The 17,281-nt window shown below is 50.9% G+C and overlaps 1 protein-coding gene across 1 annotated transcript in view; it reads right to left on the bottom strand.

The window, feature by feature from the left end:
• The window catches only part of SFXN5 (sideroflexin 5), a 99,695-nt gene extending 86,315 nt beyond the window's left edge, over window positions 1-13,380 (bottom strand). The window contains exons 1-2 of the mRNA XM_064653614.1: window positions 13,257-13,380; window positions 3,312-3,380 (exon numbers count right to left, since the gene is read on the bottom strand). Of these exons, the coding sequence (XP_064509684.1) occupies window positions 3,312-3,380; window positions 13,257-13,313 (126 nt within the window). The 5' untranslated portion in view covers window positions 13,314-13,380. The remainder of the gene's footprint in view (window positions 1-3,311; window positions 3,381-13,256) is intronic.
• Between the last annotated feature and the right edge of the window lie 3,901 nt (window positions 13,381-17,281).

The following is a 17,281-nucleotide window of genomic DNA, read 5'->3' as shown; positions in this document are numbered from 1 at the left end:
CTACCAGAAGCCACTGAAGATAAAAGCACAGGTACAACATAATCCAGTCCTCAGGGTGCATCCCCCAGGGATTACTCCTTAAGAACCTCTGGAAGACAAGGAAATTTTTAATTGTGTTAAAAATCTGCCTCGCTGAAAAAATAAATGAGTAAGAGAGGAGTGTCACTGAGACTAATTACACTCGATATCACTCGATTCCCCACTCAGAGGGATCACTCCATCCTTCCCCAAAACACAGCCACCAGTAGGATGCGATGATGGAACACCAGCAATTAAAAAAAGGACGTAGAAAAATCAAATATTATTACATTTTCCACGGGATTAACCTCCACTCTCGTTAGAGACTCATTTATCTATTTTTTTTTTTCCCCTGTTTTCTAGCGAGTTCCTCCAAGACAAACAGCAATTTATTTGTTCCCTGAGAACCCTGGGCCTGGAAGATGCAGCCATCTGTCAGCAGGAAGGAGCTCTCCGAGCACGGCTGTGTCTCATCAAACCCTTCCTAGATTCTAATTTGCCACCTCGCTTGTCAAAGGAAACCAAACAGCTTTGAGTTCTACGTGTAGACACACGACTGGCTCCAGAGCACGAGATCAGACACACAGAGCAGGGCCAGGACAAGCAAAAAGCAGGATTTTATCCCCCAGGAAGTGCTTCTCGTGACTTCAAGTGTCTGTTTTGCCAAAAGGTTCCTTTGGGAAGGGAACTCGTGTGGACATCATGAAGTGTGCTACGGGTCTTCTGAGGTGTCGCTGTCATATAATTCAGACTCCCAAAATAAACAGACAGAGGGCTTTTCCACCCTTGGAAAGCCACCAAGCCATTCCTGAAGATCTTGAAATTCAGACCTGCCCTTACAGGACCCTGCAGAAGGACACCAAACCTCCCTTGTCTGTTCAGGTTCAGTTTGGAGCCCAAAATCGCTTGATTTTGACCACTGTCTCCAGGATAAAAAATAGGCCACTCAGACTTTGCTCTTTTTCCCTCCCCTGGGTTTCACCTTCTCAGAAGAACCTCCTCAAAAGCTGTCTGGAAAAATGAAGTTACACCAGCTGATCACTCTGAACCCCCAACCTTGCCAACCTCCTCAAAAACTCCATCGAGTTCACCCAGATCCCCCCCACTTTAGGGACACACAGGAAGCAGGTTTGGGAATTTTGCCTTTTCCCTGTATCAATGCCATTGTATAAAACCCAGAGTTTGGTCCTGCAGTGTGCACAGCGAGATCTCCAGATTAAAATATATATAAATTAAAAATGTAATAAACTGAAAACAAAATTGACAGATTAAACCACATACTTACACACACCACGGATTAGAGGAGAAGGGAGAAAGGTGAGGGCTGTTATTAGAATATGGAAATGAAATTAAGAGAAATCTGAACTAAGCAGAACTGGATGGATGATCTCCACCCAAAAGAATCCTCCTCCAAAAAAAAAGAAGAGGTAAAGAAAACAAGCTGAGACATAACAAAATCCACCAAAAAGATGGGCAAAATCACCCCTTTCTGTCCTACCAGAACCTCTGTCCAGGTGACCTTGACTAGGGAGCACCCGGTCCAGGTTCATCCTCAAACATCCCAGGGAAACCCAAGAGTATGGGAACGTCTCCCAGGAAAACACACAGCAAACATCAACTCTGCAAAGCTTTCTAGTGCAAATTCACCTGGTCAGAGAGGGGATTTTACCACCAGTGGACACCTTCCACTAGCCCAGGTTGCTCCAACCTGGCCTTGGACACTTCCAGGGATCCAGGGGCAGCCACAGCTCCTCTGGGCAACCTGTGCTAGTGCAGGAAGGAATGAGGGATTTGTTTCCAGGTGGTGTTGCCTGAACTTGTCCACTCTGTGGTCAGACAAGCCCCAGGGCAAGGGATGGAAGATTCCCCACACTGCCAAAAATGCTCCTTCAACTCTCACTGCCTTGCACTGGACACAGAATCATGGAATCATGGAATGGGTTGGGTTGGAAGGGACCTTAAAGCCCATCCAGTCCCACCTCCTGCCATGGGCAGGGACACCTTCCACTAGCCCAGGTTGCTCCAAGCCCTGTCCAACCTGGCCTTGGACATCTCCCAGTCCTGTTGAACACTAAACCTCCCCTAAGGTAAGAGCAGCTCCAAGCCTTTCATGTGTAGGGTTGGTTTTATTCTGGCCCAAGTGTTCTCATCCTCTTCAAACAGCAAAAAAAATCTCTAAAATCTGCAAGGTGCTCTGCATCCTCAGGTAATCCCGTGATTCCTCCCTGGAATTGTGATGTTCTCCCTCTGTCAGGTCACCTCCCAGAGCTGAGCTCCACGGGGAGGTTGGAGGCTTTGGAAAATTCATCTCAGACTTTAGTCTGAAAGTAGAATCTTCATTTTGATGGTGTAAGAACAGCTGCTTTATTTTCTGCTGTTCCCCCGGCTGCACACACAAAGTACTCAAAGCTAACATCATGATACACCTCATCCTTATGTTTTTTGGGGAAAAAAAAAGCTGATTTAGAAGAAAAACATTATTTAAAGTTGCATTGGGTCTTTTTTCCCCCCTGCCAACACAGTGTAGTTCCCCACTAGTTACACGGAGCAGTTCAGCTCCCTGGGGCTTGAGATTTGCTTGCAGGTATATTTTCATCTTAAAACTCCCCCACCCCAAAACAAACAAAAAAAAAAAAGAAAGAAAAGAAAAAGGGAAAATAAAAAGGCAAAAGCAGCTGCCCTTCACTGAAAGCAAAATCCCAAGTTTTCTGGCCAACAGGCAGAATCACAAGCAGAAATATTCCTTCTGTGTGTTCCCCATCACTCTCAGTCACTATTTCATGAAAGCAAAGAACTGAAATAATTCTGGGCAACGTTAAACGGAAAGAAAGGACCAGAAATCCAAACTCCTGCTACAGACAGGTTAATAACTAAGGAAAAACTATGGAAAAGGGTGTTTTTGAGTGCAAAACTTTCACAAACCCACCCAGTTTCACATCCTCCGTGGAATTAATATTTGCTCTCTCATCTCCTCCCCTGCATTTTTTTTTTTTTTCCATGAAGAGCTGCAGGAATTTTCCTTCTGGGAAGATTAAATCAGTGGCAAGTTTGCCAGAAACCAGTCCAGGGGCTCACCAGTTGCTGGAGGGAGATGGGAGGTGTGGATTCACCGATGGATAACACAAAAGAGAGTTTCAGTTTGGATTTAACAGTCGGGCAATCAATCAACTGTGAGACACAAATCCACTGGAGACCTGGTTTCATTACTTGTGCTGTTCACAGAAGAAATTGTTTTTAATCTAAAGCTGTCTAATAACCAGCACTTTCCCAAACCCAAGGTGTGTGTATTTTACCTCAGTCACAAAGAGAGTGCGGGGGTCGATGATGTCCAAGAAGTGCCTGAATCTGCCATAAAATGAAGTCTGGAAAAACAGGAAAAGGAAACAAAACATGGTCAGTGAGAAATTGCCTTTCACCTGCTGCAGAGAAAGGTTTTATTCCCTTTGCAGAATTAAGTAGCAACTAAAAATAAATAATATAGAATGTATTTAAAGGGAATTTTTGATAGGAAGTCTGGAAGATAAAAGGTGAGGACTTGAACCCTGATGATGGGACACCAATCCAGATGCTTTAATAAAGGGATACCAGCAAGCTGCTAAAATATCCTTTACTTTTTCCCCAAAAAATGAAATATTGCCTGTGGGACTCCTGGGAAATGCTGAAGCCACAAAAATCCAACATGCAGCTCCAGACCTCTCACACTGAGCAACATTCCCGAGGGAATTCCCATCCTCATTCCTGCCAACATCCACCTCACAGGACCAGCAGCACCACAGGGTCATGGATTTTGGGGATAGACTACCATGAAGTGAGAGGTTGTGGATTCTGCATCCCTGGAAGTGTCCCAGGGCATGTTGGACAGGGCTTGGAGCAACCTGGGATAGTGGAAGGTGTCCCTGCCCATGGCAGGGGGTGGAACTGAGTAATTCTCAAAATCCCTTCCAACTCAAACCATTTTAGGATTCTCTGGATCCCTTTCTGGTCCTTCAAACACTTGCTGCTCCCAGCAAGAGCATCTTCCCACAGCGTCATCCCTACACAAACACATCCAGCTTGGATTTTTCCAAATGTGCACTCTAAGAACAAGCCCAGGGCTTTGTCCAATCTGGCCTTGAACACTTCCAGAACCAGGAAGGGAGTCTGAAAGAAGGGGGGAGAGATCTGTGAAACAGGGGAAGATCATGGGCAGCTCCAAAGGAAAGGAGAAAAGGAGACTCAGTATTTAGAAAATAAAAATAAAAATGTAATTTATGCAAACTCAAAGCACCAGACCATGAAATGCTGATATATTAAGAGCACTCAGGATACATTTACATCATCACTCCAGCATCAGTCTGGATTCTTTGATCTGGATGCAGGTGAGTGCCAGACCCTCCTCCGGACACCGGCAAGGCCAAGTGGACACAGGACACTCTGCTCCAGTGGCCCCTCTCTGTCCTGTGGCTTCTCCCCAGCAAAATTCCCAGCACACCATGGATGTGGAAAGGATTACAGCCAGGGAGATCACGGATTTCCACATCCCCTCACACACCAGGACCCCTCTGTCCGGGTGTTCTCCAGCCACGTGCCGGCAAATCTCCTGCTGCGTTTTTAACGCAGGGATGTGCTATAAATAAAGGACTGGAGTGTGGATACAGCACTGAGAACAGCATTTAATCACTCCCTGGCAGCACCCTCTGAAACGTGCTGCTTCTCCTCTGCTCCATCCATCAGGCACAGAGAAGCACCAGGCATTCTGCCTCCTTATTCCAGCAGAAATCCCTCTCCAAGGGCCGTTCCCAGCCTTGAGCCACAAACCCCGTCCTCATAAACACCTCACAACACCCCTGCTCACAAAACTCTCTCTCTCTCTCTGTTATTTTATCATGTTCTGCTCTAAAAAAAACAAAAAAAACAAAAAAAACCCAACCACAATTAAACCAAATCGCTGCACACAACTTTGGGGGGGGGGGGGGGGAAGAAAAAAAGCACAGCGGTTTTTAATTAGCATAGATTTAATTAACACTAATTCTGGTACTTTCTAACGTTCCCGAGCTTGACATTTTGCTGCCTCGCTTTTGGTTTTGAGGGTGAAGCTCCCTGCAGATGCCACTGTCCTTCCCATCCTTCCCATCACCGCTGCCCGGCGCTTCCCGGTGGTGCAGGGAGGGATGTGACTAATCCCTGACTCACCCGGCCCCTCCTGACGTTCTCCCTGATCCTCATCTCCCACATTCCATCGGCCCTCTCCCACTGCCCGTCCCTCAGCACTCGCTCCATGCCAAGCAGACACCAGGAGGATCCAGAGCAGTTGGAATTACGTGGTTTAAACAAGAACAGAATGGGGGGGGGGGCTGTTTAAATTTAAGTGGTCTCGACTTCTCCACCGCTTTTATCTCTGTGATATTCATCTCACAGGGAGAAAAACAACACTGAGTGGAATTAAACGGAGCATCAATATTTTACACCCACTTAACCAAGGTGTAAATGTCAGGGAAGAAGGAAGGAGACCTAAGTCCAAACATGCGGGATATAAATGTTGTTTTTTGAAGTGCAGATTTCAATTCCCAAGCTGTCCAGGTTCTCAGGGAGCCGATCCTGTATCCCAGGGTTGTGGTTTGGTTAGTTCAGCTCCAGCCCCGGGCTCCTGGTCTGATCCTGCCTGGTCAAGCTCAGCCACACCCAGCTAAGGACAGGTTTGAGCAGCTCCAACCCATCCTGACGTAATCCCATTCCCACACTCCCTGCTCCCCTCCTGCCCAGTGCCGGCGCTGACCTGGTGCTTCAACTGAGTGCCCAAATTTTAATCCTCAAATCATGGAATCACAGACTGCTTTGGGTTAGAAGGGGCCTTCAAGACCATCTCATTCCACCCCCTGCCACAGGCAGGGTCACCTTCCACTAGCCCAGGTTGCTCCAACCTGGCCTTGGACACTTCCAGGGATCCAGGGGCAGCCACAGCTTCTCTGGGCAACCTGTGCCAGTGCAGGAAGGAAGGAGGGATTTGTTTCCAGGTGGTGTTGCCTGAACTTGTCTACTCTGTGGTCAGACAAGCCCCAGGGCAAGGGCAGTTCTGTTCCAGTGGAGTCAGGACAACAGCCCTCGGGATACCACAAGGAACTTCATGGTGCAAGGTCACCCAGGGCCAATTACTCACCTGGAAGCAGACAGGGCTGTCCCAGTGCCTGCTTCTTCCACCCCTGCTTTTTAAAAAAATAAAGGAATCACCCTCTTGCTACGGTTACTTCAAAGAAAGGACAAAGGGAATGCACAAGTGCTCCTTCCCTAGGCTGGAACACAAGGAGGAAGCCAGTTCTGAAGAACATCTTTTTATCAAGGGCAAGCTGTGACAGGACAACAGGACAAGGAGGGATGGCTTTAAGCTAAAATAGGATAGATTTAGATGGGATTTTAGGAAGAAATTCTTCCCTGTGAGGGTGGTGAGGCCCTGGCATAGATTGGCCAGAGAAGCTGTGGCTGCCCCTGGATCCCTGGAAGTGTCCAAGGCCAGGTTGGAGCAACCTGGGCTGGTGGAAGGTGTCCCTGCCTGTGGCAGGGGGTGGGACTGGATAGTCTTGAAGGTCCCTTCCAACCTAACCCATTCTATGATTCTGTGATCTCTGACCTTCAGGAATGCACAGGGAGCAGGTGAGGAGCTCCAGCCCATCCTCCCTCCCCCGTAACAGGGAACAAGACCCAACTCAGCACCGTGGTTTCCTCTTTCTTTCTGCGGTACCACGAGCTCTCTAAAACACAACTTCAGGAACCTGCTTTTAGGAGCTGCCCTGACATGAAAAACTCTTACAAATCTGTGGTGCTCAACCCCCCCCACCCTTTCCAGCAGAAGGGTTATTGTCACCCCGAGGCTCAAACTCGATTAAAGCCAAAATCTTCCCGCTCTCTTTCCCAGATCCCAAGAAATGGGAGGAGCTGCACTCCCGTGGCAGTGATTGATCCTTCAGTGCATCCTGATCAGCTCAGCATTCCTCATCACACCTGGGGACAGCACAGAAGACAAGCCATCAACAGAACTCCTCCCTCTGCTGCCTCTAGTCCAACAAGGAAATGGAACGTCCTTCACTCCCACCAGGCCAAGATTTTAAAGAGAACACCAAAAAAAAAATAGGAATATGAGTCTGAACAAGTTTTGCTTTGCTTTGTTAAACTGTGATGAATAAGAGCCTCATTTCTCCACAACAAAAGCCCTCTGAGAACCACATCAAATGGAACCAAGGTCAAACCAAGAGCCTCAAGTTGTCTTCTTGAGGCTCCATCTCACCATCACCACCCTGTATTTCACTCCTGCAGTGTCTTTACCACGACTGTACAACCCCTGAACAAAAAAACACCCATTTTTTTTCCTGCTGTCCAGCCATGGGACTTTGCATTTTTCCTTTTTGGATGACTATGGAAAGCTGCTTCACTGTTAGATCTTGTTGGTCGCCTTTCCATCCTCCAGATCCTTTCCTGCTTCCCGGGTTTAGTCTCCTGACTAGAAGCCATCAGAATTTTTTTAATCTAAGATTTGTTTTCATAGAGCTGCATGCAAAAAAAAAAAAAAAAAAAGGGAAAAAAACTCCCATTAAATCCTAGTAATGTAAAAATTTAGGGGAAACTCCTCCCTGTGAGGGTGTTGAGGCCCTGGCACAGGTTGCCCAGAGAAGCTGTGGCTGCCCCTGGATCCCTGGAAGTGTCCAAGGCCAGGTTGGATGGGGCTTGGAGCAACGTGGGCTAGTGGAAGGTGTCCCTGCCCATGGCAGGGGGTGGGACTGGATGATCTTTAAGGTCCCTTCCAACCCAAACCATTTTAGGATTCTTTGATTCCATGAAATACCAAGGGAACAGGATGAGGATCAAGCCCCAGGACACAGGAACAGTCTCCTGTTCAGTGCCCTCCAACAACCAAACCCTGATTTCCAAGAGAATTCTGGATGGTTCCCTTGTAACAGGCTCATTCCCAGCTCTGCTGTCACACTCCAGCCAGGGCTGGAGCTTGTGAGATTCCCAGAACTTTGACCTTCAGCTCCCAGACCTCCATCCCTGGTCTTTTTTGCCACTTTATCCCTGTAACATCTGCTGTAGTAAACACTTCCCTGGGAGAAAAAAAAAACCGAATAACACAAATTTCCTGTGATTAATCGTGGCTATTTTGGGACCACTTCTCACCAGCCTGCATCAAGATGAAGTGGCTGGGAATATTAATTCCCAGGGCACAGCAGCTCAGGAGTGTTATGGATCCAGCTCAGCACAGCCGGCCATGAAGACTCCAAGATAAGAACAAGAAGGGAAATATTCCTTCTAGGCTCAAGGAATTTGAAGAAGAGCAGTGGGAGAAGGTAAGTGACCATTACCAAGGTGTTTATCACCTTTAAATGGGCAAAGATTCCAAGAAGCCTCTGCTGGGAAGAACAGGGGACAGGAACAACTACAGTTTAATTATAACCTGATTTTAAAAGGGATTTAATTAAGCCAGAGCAAAAGGCAGGCAGACCTGGGGGTGGGGTGAGCTAAAAATCAGGCTTATGTCAGCTTTAAATTAATTAGGAAGAGATTTAAGCTAAACCAAACAAAAATTAAGGCAATTCAAGCCATTGAGCAAGTGGACCATGACAAGGCCTGGCTGGGAATGTGTAAATTCACACACACTTGGGGTCCAGCCCACTGCAAGTTTAGGCTCAAACTATGGATTTTCAGTCCTTTCATGCTCTTAATTTGACCTTTTAATGTTAAAGAGCCAAGATCCATATGGGAGCAGCTCCTGCACCTCAGTGACATCAGCCACCAGCAGTGACAGCTCTGCTTGTGCTCTGCTCAGCACAGGCAGGACGTGGCACAGGAACCTTTAACATGCAATTGTAGGGGTTTACAACTTATAGGAAAAGACACAAACAAACCAAGTCCTCATTTAAAATCCAGTCCTGGCTGAAAAAGCCAATGGATGGGGGATTTTGGCAGGTTGTATTCATGGAACCAAAGAATGGTTTGGAAAGGGTTGGAAGGGACCTTAAAGATCATCCAGTTCCACCCCCTGCCACGGGCAGGGACACCTTCAAATAGACCAGGTTGTTCCAACCTGGCCTTGGACACTTCCAGGGATCCAGGGGCAGCCACAGCTTCTCTGCCCAACTTGGGCCAGGGCCTCCCCACCCTCACAACCAGGAATTCCTTCCCAATATCCCATCTAACCCTGCCCTCTGGCAGTTTGAAGCCATTCCCTCTTGTTCTGTCTCTCCAGGCCCTTGTAAATATTCCCTCTTCATCTTTCCTGTCGCTCCTTCAAGCACTGGAAGGTCACAATTAGGTCACCCCAGAGCTTCTCTTCCCTTCTCCGGGCTGAACAATCCCAGTTTTCTCACCTTTCCTCCCAGCAGAGCTGCTCCATCCCTCTGATCATCTCGGAGCCTCCTCTGGGCTCACTCCAACAGCTCCACGTCCTTCCTGTGCTGAGGACCCCAGAGCTGGATGCAGAACTCCAGGTGGGATCTCAGGAGAGTTTTGGAGGCCCATGATTGGGGTAATGGTGTAATAAACCCTGGCTGGGCTTTAAAATTACCAAATTCAAGAGCAGGAAACAGCAATTTTTAGCCCTGATGCCCTCACATGAAACACCTCTGAGTTCCAATATTTAAAATATCGCAGGGCCAAGCTCTGACATCAGCATATCCCTAAGGATGATGTTAATATGGATGTCCCAGACTTGCCCAAATGGGCAATGGAATAAAACATCCCAAACACATCCCACACTCCATGACTGCACATACACAAACTGAGCTGCCCAAGGCACAAAAGATGTTTAGGATCATAATCATTTAGGTGGGAAAAGACCTTTAAGGTCATCAAGTCCAACCTGTGAAGCTGCAGGTTTTTCCTTCCTTGATTTTCATTATGGAATTTTAAAACAGCTTCTTAACACAAGGTCATTGAGAAAAGCCACAGCTCTTTCTGGATCGGGTTTATTCCCCTTTATTTCCTTCTCCTGAAGGATCCAAGTCCTGTGACCTCTTTTTTATTATTATTTCCTACTCCTGCACGTTGAGATGACCCTGCTTGACTCCAGCTGGGAAGGAAATCAGCTCCCTCCTTGTTCCTTTTCCCCTGTTCTTGCTGTTCTCCTGCACCAGCCGAGACAACCCCATGCTGCTTTTCAGAGGGAAGGGACCTTAAAGATCACCTTACTCCATTGGCAGGGACATATTCCACTGGATTTTACCCAGGATAAATTCCTGGGCTGTAGGCAGAGCTCCCAGAGCACTGGGAACACAAATGAGGATTTAGGAGAGGAAGCACTGAGCAAATCCTTAAAAAACCAGAATAAAATAAGGAAATAAAGCAAAAAAACTAGGAGTATTTCTAACCAATTAGGCCTACTTGTCAGAAAATTAAGTCCTTATCACACATTCTCAAGCCTAACGTCCTGGTTTCTTCTTTCCCCTAAAAATAGCTCATTCCCATTGGGATTCGGAGCCTCTTTCCGGCAAAGAAACCGAAGGGAAAAAAAAAAAGGTGACTCGACAGAACATCTCTTTGCCTGGAGATGAGGGAAAACAAGTGAACTGCAAAGCCAGGGGGGGAAAAAAGGGGGAATTTCATAACCTCCAGAGGTGGTGCTGGGCATGGACGTGTCCCGTCTGCTGCCCTAAATTCGGCTCAGTCGCTTCCCGGGAGCGCCGGGTCACGGCAGGGGAAGGAAACCACCGTGTCTCCTCTGAACCAAATCCCCAGGCAGCCCAGCCTGCTCTCCAAGGGTTTTGTTCCTGACACAGAACTTTTCCTTGTTTTCCCCCCCTCGCATCTCTCCCGGCCCCAGTTTCAACCAAACCTCCCTTTAAGCAGCCCCAGAGCTGCTCCCGGCCAGCGCCGCCGAGGGAAGAGAAGTGTTGTCGTCCAGAATTTAAACAACCACCCCAAGCGTCACTAATCCTTTCCAAAACAACCCAGGCATCCTTTGGCAGCTCAAGCCGAGATCATACAAACAGATAAAAACCCGGGAAAGCCACTGAAAGAACGGGAAAAGGCAGAGAGGTGCGTGGGGAAAGCACTGATGGGAAAGGATCGAGGGGTTTGGGGCCCGGTGATCCCTTGGGAATGTGGATGGAGGTGTTCCTCTCCAGCACTGGAGGCTGTGCTTGAAAGGGAACACCAAGGTCATGATGGGGGAAATGCAAGAATCTGATCTAGGGATGAAGGATCTGGGCTCTCCCGGGATGGGAGCAGGTCCTGGTGCTGATGGCACAGGCTGCTGTGCCCCATATGGAGCAGAGCCCACCACAGGATCCAACCAGGAGCCATAAACCATGGAAACATCTAAACCTCTCTTGCCCTGTGACCTCACAACGCTGCCAGACCCCAAATTGGGCTGTCCAGTTTGTCCATCACCCACGGGCGGATGGAGCAGGAGAAAAAAGGGGAGCACAGGGCAAGAGCAGCACCACAACCCATCCTGCAGCTCCCACCAGCACTCCTTTGCTGGAAAATTCACAGGAAAGGGATAAAACCAGCACAGAAGAGAAGGGGAGTGACTCCTAATGCTGGAAAAGAAGCACCCCCAAAGCACCCAGTGCCAAGGGCGCTTTCACCGCAGGACAACCCTCACCCCGGACCCGCCCATTGCCAGGGGTGGCAGGGAGGAGAGGACATTCCCAGGGGTGGCAGGGAGGAGAGGACATCCCCACTCCACTGAGCACACACACACAGAGCCATTAACATCCTGCCATAGCCCTCGAAACGTTTTCTAAATGCTGCTACAAGTGACAGTCGCTCCTTAATGAACAGAACGCACCGATTCTGTGCCTGACTCGCTGCCAAGTGTGCCTGGAATCATCTGTGGTGTCTAGAAGGGAGTAGCGTCTCCTCCTCCTCCTCCTCCTCTCCTTATTAAAAAGCTCCATCTCTCCACAGCCTGAGCATCCCTCGGCTCCTGCAGGGGGGAAACTCACCCCTTCCCCGTCGCTCCGAGGACGTGACCTCCTGGACAGGGATCACGGAATCGCTGCTGGGTTTGGGGTTGGAAGCGACCTTTTAAAGGCCATCTAAATCCAACCCCTTTCCATGGGCAAAGACATCTTCCACTAGGCCAGGTTGCTCCAAGCCCCATAAGGATATGGGGCGTGGGAAGTGGATCCACCACCTGGGAGCTGGCTCCCATGGGAAACCTGCCACTGGATTTCTCAGCAACCCAAAGGGATGGTTGGGTCCAGCCAGGCTGAGGCAGCTGGCTGGTAAATAGTGGTCCTGGATTCCTGTGGATAGTAGGAAGGGTCTCCTTGGATATTGTCCCACTGGGGGGACACACACACCCCCGATTAAGGAGCAGGCTCCTGCTGCCATTCTGGCTTTAGCAGTGGCCACAGCCACTCCCCAGCCACTCCCCTCCCACTCTTCTCCAGGGTGGCTGAAGGAGGTTTAATGAACTTTATCAGCCTGACACTTTATCAGCTGCAGGGGCAGGAGGAGGGGTGTCTGTCAGCCACACCAGGGACCTTGAGACCAGCTTGGGATGGTGGCAGCGGGGAAGGGCCACTCCATCCCTACACCAGCTCTGCTCACCTGGGCACAGGTGTGTGAGCTCGGGGCTCCCCTCCCCATCCGCCAGGTGTCAGCTGTGGAGCACAGGGATGCCCCACCAGACTCTCTGTGCCAGCCTGTCCTTGGTTGGCACCTAGACCAGGTCACACAATCCCCAATCCAGGAGCACCTGCTCTTACCCAGCCACCCCCAAACCTGGACAGCTCACGGGGAGGAGGGCGAAGTGCCCGTCTGGAGCATTCCTGGCTCATCCTGGAGCATCCCCCAAGTACTGCTCTTCGCCGCCTTGCACCCTTGGGCTCGCGGGGCATAATCCAGCCCTCGCACCATCCCACGGGGGCAAGGACATTCCCACCGGGACCCTCCACCCACCCCTGCCGCCCCCGGCGGCGCCTGCGGAGCTCGAACCCGCGACCCCCGGGCCCCGCGCCCCCCGCCCTGCGCCCCGCGCCACGGGGGCCCGGCGGGACGCGCCAATCAGCGCCCGCCGCGGGACCCGCCGCGGGGCAGGGGGCGGCGGCTCTGAGTGACAGCCTCGCCGGCCAATCGCGGGCGGGCTGCGCGCCAATCAGCGCGCCGCCCCGCGGCGGGGGCGGGGCCAAGCGCAGAGGGGAGCGGGGAGACCCCCGCCCGGGGTTAGGGGGGGTGGGGGAGGGACGCGCCGCGCGCAGGGACAGCCCCCCCACACACACTGTGTGTCCCCCCTCAGCCGCCTCCCGCCGCCGGCACGGTACCTGCTCGAAGCGGGGCTTCCCCAGCTGGAACGGGGGATAGTCCGCCGGCTCCGCCATCCCGCAGGCGCCACTTTAAACAGCCTCCCCCGCCGCCCGGCCCCGCCCCCTGCGGCGCCGCCGCGCTCATTGGCCGCGGCCAACCGCAGCTGCCGCGGGGCACGCCGGGAGCTGTAGTCCGGCCGCTCCCGCCGGGAGGCGGGGCCGCGCTGTGGCCACCAGCCAATGGGGAGCGCGCGTGGGCCGCGGGGCGTCACGGGAAATGTAGTCCCGGGTGGGAACGGGGAGAACAAGGAGATTTTTGCCTCGTATGTGGAATAGTTTGAGTAAATAATGAGGCAAACAAAGGCAAAAGGTGAAAGACACCTGAAAAATTGCCCCACGTTCTCAAAGACTTCTGATAAATGACCCCAAATTCCCCCCTCACAGCAAGAAAGACATTGAGGGGGAGCTGGAGCGTGTGCAGGGAAGGGAACGGAGCTGGGAAGGGGCTGGAGCAGCAGGAGCGGCTGAGGGAGCTGGGGGGGCTCAGCCTGGAGAAAAGGAGGCTGAGGGGGGACCTTCTGGCTCTGCAACTCCCCGACAGGAGGGGGGAGCTGGGGGGGGGGTCGGGCTCTATTCCCAAAAAAGAAGCAACAGGGGGAGAAGGAATGGTGTCAAGTTATGCCAGGAGAGGTTTAGGCTGGATGTCAGGGAGAAATTCTTCCTGGAAAGGGTTGTCCAGCCCTGGCACAGCTGCCCAGGGCAGCGGTGGGATCACCATCCTTGGAAATGTTCAAAAAACCCGCAGATGTGGCACTTGGGGACATGGGTCAGTGCCGGCCTCGGCAGCACTGGGTAAGGTTTGGACTCAACGATCTTGGAGGTCTTTCCCAACCCAAACAATTCTCTGATTCCATTTCCTCGTGGAAACACCTACTCTCACTTCAACGGGAGCCCAACAACTGCCATTGACCTTTGTAATAAACACCTGATTAAAAATAAAGGACCTGGAAATCGTAACGATTTGTGGAGATAAACCCAAGGTCGTGCAGGGCTGAGGGCACAAGGGGGGGGCCACACGGAGCCGCCTCCAGAATCCTCTTCCCTAGATTAGTGGAATAAGAAGTGTCTGGACCTTCAAACGCCGGTGAAATTGTTTGGAGGATTAGGATCAATTCTCTGAGGAAGAGCAAAGGGACAGCAAATAGACAGGAGATGTGGGTGAAGCAGGGAAAGGAGTCGGGGAATAAGAGGAAGGTTTGGTGCCAGAGTAGTAAAGGCAGCAGATTAAAATCAAGGCAATAAAGGAAATAAAGGCAGGTCATAAACAGGGGTTTTTTCCTTCTAAGGGAGGAATTAAAAAATGTACCTGGAAAATAAATCCGTTATTTTTGCTACACAGGGAAAAACATGAACATCCCATTTTTTTTGCTGTGGGGATGCTGCTGCTCTGCTTTGTGGGTGTGGAGATGATCTTTTTTTTCCCCCCTGTTTTCTTTCTGCCTGTAAAACCAATTTCTGGTTTTAGGCTGATTCACCACTGATCCCTTTTCACTGAGTGGCAAGACTCCTGCAGTTCCAGGTGGAAAAGGGACAGAAAAGGGGCTTGAAGCAGAGCCTGCCTCTGGTTGTGTCCAGAGGGCAAAAAGTGGAGCAGAAAACGGGGGGGAAAAAATTGGTATTTTATAATTTCTTGTTCGTTTTTCCTTAGAGATATTGTTAAAACCAAATTGTTCCATCATCTCCTCCCCTCCTACCCTCTCCCTGCTGCGCTGGAAAACCCAACCATCCTCAGGAACGGGGAGATGAGGAGCAAAGATCCATTCCAGGGACACATCCTGCCCCCTGGAGCGAACCCGCTGCCATCCTTGTACCGTGTCCTGGGAGTTAATCATTTGCTTGTTTTAATTAAAAGTGGCTGCAGCTCAAACCCCCTTCTGACCCCACAGCGACGTTTTCCTGCTCCCTTCTTATCCCTGAAGCTCCGAGGTCAACCTTTATCCCAAAAACTCGCCCGTCACCCAGGTTTGTTTTCTTTGCCTCTGCTCGGAGCCCGAATGATCCGAAAAAGGAAAAATAAAATCGTTTTGCAGCCACAAAAGCTTTACAAGGCAACTCTCCCTTCTCTAAAGGTTCCATCCCGTCCTTCCCAAGGCGGCAAAATCTCTCCCATGAATATGGATGATAACCCAAATCCCTCTCACAAGGGAAAACCCCCCTCCCTCCCCTCGCAGCTCGAGCCAGATAATTGATACAGTCCCTAAATGTTGACACACGAAATGTTTTGTAACAACAGAGGGGAGAGAATCTGTTTATCTAAAACCACATTTGGAGTGACATAAGACTATCACTTTTTTGGTTAAATACCAGAAAGAATATCAATTCTTTGGCTGATATCAATCCAACCAGATCCATTTCGACTGACAACTCGCGTTTCCCTGGATTGGGGAAGGAGAGGAGGGGTTGTTGTTTCCCCGGATCAACGACTGTTCAGTCAACAATGAAGTTTCTTCCCATTTTTTTCTGGAGGGGGAACAACCCTCAACAACGGGCGTTATGTGAGCTCATCTAGAAACTGGGAGATTTTTGGGAGCAGGGGTGGCCTCTGTGGGAAGGTGCTGGAAGCTTCTCCCGTGTCCACGGAGCCAATTCCAGCCGGCTCCAGGACGCTGGACAAGGCTGAGCCCATCAGTGATGGTGGGAGAACCCCTGGGATAAAATGTGGAAGAAGGAAGAGGGTAAACTGGTGTGGAAGAGCAGAGGGAGAGAGGAGTGAGAATATGTGAGAGGAAAACCTTGCAGACCCGCAGAGCAGTGCAGAAGGAGGAGCAGGAGGGGCAGGAAGTGCTCCAGGTGCTGGAGCTGAGATTCCCTGGCAGATTGTGGTGCTGTGGTGAGGCAGCTGTAGCCCTGCACAGCCCATGGAGGTCCAAGGGGAGCAGAGATCCACAGGGAGCCATGGAGACCCCACACCGGAGCAGGGCAATGCCTGAAGGAGGCTGGGATCCCATGGGAAGCCCACGCTGGAGTAGGGTCCTGGCAGGAGCATCATGAAGAGGGGAGCCCACACTGGAGCAGGGTCCTGGCAGGACTCGTGATCCCGCAGGCTGTTCCCAAGGGACTGATCCCTTGGAAGAAGGGATCCATGCTGGAGCAGTTCATGGAGAACTGCAGCCCCTGGGAAGGACCCAAATGGGAGAAGTTCATGGAAAACTGTCTCCCGTGGGAGGGACCCCAAACTGGAGCAGGGGAAGAGTCCAACCCCTGCAGAGGAAGGAGCAGAGACAATGTATGATTGTAGCCTCCATTCCCCGTGGGAGAGAATTCAGGAGTCTGGGAAGAAGGGAAGGGTGGGGGAGGGTGATTTAAGATTTGGGTTTATTTCTCACTGCCCTGCTCTGATTTGATTGCTAAATTAAACTAATTTCCCCAAATCGAGCCTGTTTTCCCGTGACAGTAACCAGTGAGTGACCCCTCCCTGCCCTTATCCCGACCCATGAGCCTGTCCTTGGGTTTTTATCTCCCTGCCCAGCTGAGGAGGGGAGCAAGAGCAGCGTTGGGGGGCACCCAGGGTCAGCCCACCACCCTGAGGGAGATTTGGGGGTCTCAGGGAGCCACCCCACACGTGACAGCTGGGAGTGGGGCCGGGCTTCCTGCTGGCTCCGGGAGGAAGTCACAGGAACATTCCTTGTCAGCTTCCATCTGCAAAGCCAGATTTTAAGAAAACTCGAGGCGGGCAGCGAAAACTCCGGCTTGGAACAACAAACCCAGCCAGTTCTTCCTGCAGGGACGGGAATTATTTCCATCAGTCCTGAGTCTGTGCTCAAGACAAGCAGAGACACCCGATGGAATCACACACGGGCGTTCCAGCAGGACTTTAAATCCTTCTTTTTCCCCGGCTTCCAGACTCCAGTTCTCCCAGTGACTGCTGCCTGGGGAAGCCCAAACTGGCCCAGTTAGCCCAGTTAGTCCAGCTTCTCCTTAGGCTGGATCATCTTTCAGAGGGTCACAGCTCAGCGCCCTGATCCCACAAAACAACGTGCCAA

This window comes from Pseudopipra pipra, chromosome 4, assembly GCF_036250125.1.
Source record: "Pseudopipra pipra isolate bDixPip1 chromosome 4, bDixPip1.hap1, whole genome shotgun sequence".
NCBI lineage: Eukaryota > Metazoa > Chordata > Aves > Passeriformes > Pipridae > Pseudopipra > Pseudopipra pipra.
Note: the sequence above shows the minus strand (reverse complement) of the source record. Positions and strands in the feature narration are given on the sequence as shown.